Source organism: Pan troglodytes, chromosome 16 (assembly GCF_028858775.2).
Source record: "Pan troglodytes isolate AG18354 chromosome 16, NHGRI_mPanTro3-v2.0_pri, whole genome shotgun sequence".
Lineage (NCBI taxonomy): Eukaryota > Metazoa > Chordata > Mammalia > Primates > Hominidae > Pan > Pan troglodytes.
In genome coordinates, this window is record NC_072414.2 from 74564652 (window position 1) to 74568494 (window position 3843).

A 3843-nucleotide genomic window follows, 5' to 3' on the forward strand; every position below is an offset into this window, starting at 1 on the left:
TCATTCTGTATTCACTAGCGTGACCCAAAATGCTCCACAGTCTAGGTAAACTACAGGAAGTAAGCTTAAGGTTATTTAACTTCCAAACCCCAGATCTCTGCTCTGATGGTCACTTGAAATTCTACAATTTCAAACACCTCTGAAGACATTCAGTTAAGGCCTCTGGCCTCTAGATGGCCCTCTATCTTTTGGGAATGCCTTAAAGTCCATTTCATGAGGGAAAGTTGAAGCCAGTGATCTTTCTGGGATAGCACAAGTTACCCTGTATCTTTGCTCAAGGAATTCTTTCTGTAGGCTTCCTAGGGGATAGCAGAATTAAAATTTTCTCCCCTTTGATGAGTCTCTCCAAAGCAAGGAGTAATACCTGTATTACTATTGCCCACCCATGAAGGGCACTTGATTTTATTTCAAGCCCTGGATTTTAGACGTACCTTAGCATTTTGTGAGTTGTAGTTAAAATCCCAACCACTTCCTAGGAATACAACCATAATCTCCTAAACTCTGTCCTCACCTCCAACACAGTCCTTTTGGCTTTCAAGAACTATCCACAATCAGGCTCACATGTGCTTTTCCTTTGTTATGTAATCAGATGAATGTGAAAGTGGAAAGTTATATGTATTAAAGTGAGGAGATGGGCAGAGGAAGGTGGAAATGAAGAAAAAGAACAAATCTGAAAGGAATCAGAGAAACTGTATTCTGATACTATTGTTTAGATTTCTAAAGGAAATGGAAAGATGTTTGGCAATGAGAGAAGTCAGTTATGATTTTTAGAAAATGGTTGTTTTCTTCAGCACTTAAAACTGTTTTTGCTTTGATATAATTTTCAAGACGATTATAGAGCTTGGGACCTTCATAAAAGTGAACTTTATAAGCCAGAACAAACTTACCACCCCCCTACTGTGAAATTTGGAAATTCAACTACATTCCAGGATGACTTTGTTCCTCAGGAGATAAAGCCTAGGCAAAGCTTTAAACCCTCCTCTGTGGTCAAACGTTCTACAGCCCCTTTTAATGGTATTACAAGTCATCGCCTTGATTATATACCTCATCAGCTTGAACTCAAGTTTGAAAGGCCAAAAGAAGTTTACAAACCAACTGACCAACGCTTTGAGGATCTCACAACTCACCGGTGTGACTTTCAGGGTCTCATTGGTGAAACTGCAAAACTCTGCAGACCTGTACACACCAGAGTGACCCAGAATGCTCGGTTTGAAGGAAGCACTGAATTCCGTGAAAGTTTTCAACCATGGGAAATCCCACCACCTGAGGTCAAGAAAGTACCAGAGTATGTGCCTCCTACAGGTAGCATGCTGTTAAACAGCACAAGCCATCTTGACTATGTTCTGTATCAGGCCAACTGTGTTGTTCCCATCAGGCCAGTTTCTCGTAGAAGAAGTAACAGTTTTCCTTTCCAAGGAAAAAGCACCATGAAAGAAGATTTTCCAGCATGGGAAAGTTGTCGTCAAGGACTTATTAAGAAGCAGCAGCAGATTCCCAACCCATCTGGAAAATTTGATGGTTTGAGCACTTTCAGATCTCACTATTTGCAACATGAATTGATTCCAACAGAGAGTTGCAAACCTTTAAATATTGCTTTTAAGAGTTCTGTTCCATTTGATGATGTAACCATGTACTCTGTAGAGTACACACCGAAAAAACAGGAAATTTGCCCAGCTAGCTATCCCTCTCCTCCAGGTTATATTTTTGAAAATACAAATTCCCAAGGTCATAAATTCTTCTGCAAGATTACTCCCGCAGTGAAGGCCTTCTAATAATCAAATTGTGCTTAAAAGGAAGCTACTAATAAGTTGTTGGTTTTCCAAGAGAAAACTCAATTTTTGTAGTGAAAAAAATTTATGATATAATAAATCTTTTTTGTTTGTCTTTGAGAGGGAGTCTCGCTCTGTTGCCCAGGCTGGAGTGCAGTGGTGCAATCTCAGCTCACTGCAAGCTCCGCCTCCTGGGTTCATGCCATTCTTCTGTCTCAGCCTCCCGAGTAGCTGGGACTACAGGTGCCCGCCACCACGCCCAGCTAATTTTTTGTATTTTTAGTAGAGATGGGGTTTCACTGTGTTAGCCAGGATGGTCTCAATCTCCTGACCTCGTGATCTGCCCGCCTTGGCCTCCCAAAGTGCTGGGTTTACAGGCGTGAGCCACTGCACCCGGCCGATATAATAAATCATTTTTTATATTTTTAAACAAGAAAATTGGAAAATGTATCATAAATCAGAATCTTAAAACCATTTTGTATTGATATTTTAACCAAGATTGTTCTTTAATATGCATTTTGGAAGGTTGAATAATATAGATTCCCATATGTACCATTTTAATACTCAACATACTGCTTAGTAGCTTGTCCCCAGTCTATTATTTGTAATTCTGTTTATAATTATGGCAATTGTATGGTTATTCACATACCAGCTGTCATTTATCAAGCACATCAGGATTATCTAGAACAACATTGAAAATGATATATGGATTCCTCTTCCAAGGCAACAGGATTCATTTTACTCAGACTTCATGGCATCTACACAGCATCCACTGAATCAAGTTTTGGTTGGTGGTATACAGACTGCTGCACTGCTCCTCACCATGTTCAAGTTAGCAAGAGGCACTGTGGTGTGGCAAGGAAAGGCTCTGTGTGCTGGGAATCGAAGGACTTGAGTTCAGGTTCTAACTAATTATTATTTTTAGAGACAGGGTCTCACTGTCACCTATGCTGGAGTCCAGTGGCATGATCATGGCTTACTGCAGCCTCAGCCTCCTGAGCTCAAGTGATCCTCCTGCCTCAGCCTCCCAAGTAGCTGGGACTACAAGGGTGTGCCACCACACCCAGCTATTTTTTTAATATACTTTGTAGAGATAGGTTCTTGCTATATTGGCCAGGCTGCTTTTGAATCCTGCCTTGGCTTCCCAAAGCACTGGGATTACAGGCATGAGACACTATACCCAGCCTAAGTTCAAGTTCTAATAATATAGATTTCTATTTGTACTACCTTAGACAGTGACTCATATCTCTGAGACTCAGTGTCTTTGTTTGTAAAATGATGTCTGTTTTCAAAAACGTTTGTTTTGAGCATCAGACTATATGGTACATTTTAATCCTTAAAGTAAAAGTATAAATGTAGGGGATTGTTAAAAAAATCACTCAGTCTCTTTTTGTACTTGTTTTCTCCTTTTCAAATTAGGATAATTACTTACCCAATCCTCATTTTCTGGCCTGTATCAAGGATTATAAAATAACCTAATTTGTTTTGAGCTATGAGTAGTATGTGAGGAGTCTTGTCCTTTAAAACTTCATGAGCACCCGAGAAATTCTTAACAGAGAATGGAAAGCTTGGAGTGGGGTAAATACAGTGGTTTCAGTAACAGTATTTGCAGAAAGGAAAAAGTGTTTGCTAGGGTAGTTTTAGGAAGACTGACAGCTCTGAAGAAATCTTTAGGGTAAATGTAGGTAATTTTGCACCTAATTGCCAGGCCAAGTCACTGTTTAGAGGAAGAACCAGCCCCAGCAGGGGGCATAATCACCTGGTTCACCTCTTCCGGTGTGAAGATAAGTGATAAGGTAAAGAATGATGCCAGTAAGTATAGTAGAAACACTCTATTGCATTTATAAATGCTAAAAATTTCCCAATGAATTAAACTCTTATTGGGTGGTTTTTTAAAAAAAAATTAAATAATTGCATTATGGGAGAATATGATTTATTATAGCATAAAGTGAATTTTAGTCTTTTATGGCTTCAGAATTATTTTAAAATGTATTTTATTGAAAATCATTAATATTTGGTTATTTTAATTGTTCAAAAGTAACTTGTTCTTATTTACATTTATTAGTAAAAGTAT

The 3843-nt window shown here is 38.8% G+C and overlaps 1 protein-coding gene across 1 annotated transcript; it reads left to right on the forward strand.

The window, feature by feature from the left end:
- Positions 1–815: 815 nt before the first annotated feature.
- On the forward strand, positions 816–3843 carry LOC107966479 (stabilizer of axonemal microtubules 2-like; the record flags this gene model as incomplete). The annotated part of the gene is made up of 1 exon (XM_054667870.2): positions 816–3843. A coding segment is annotated over one exon (957 nt), but the record flags the coding sequence as incomplete, so codon positions are not given.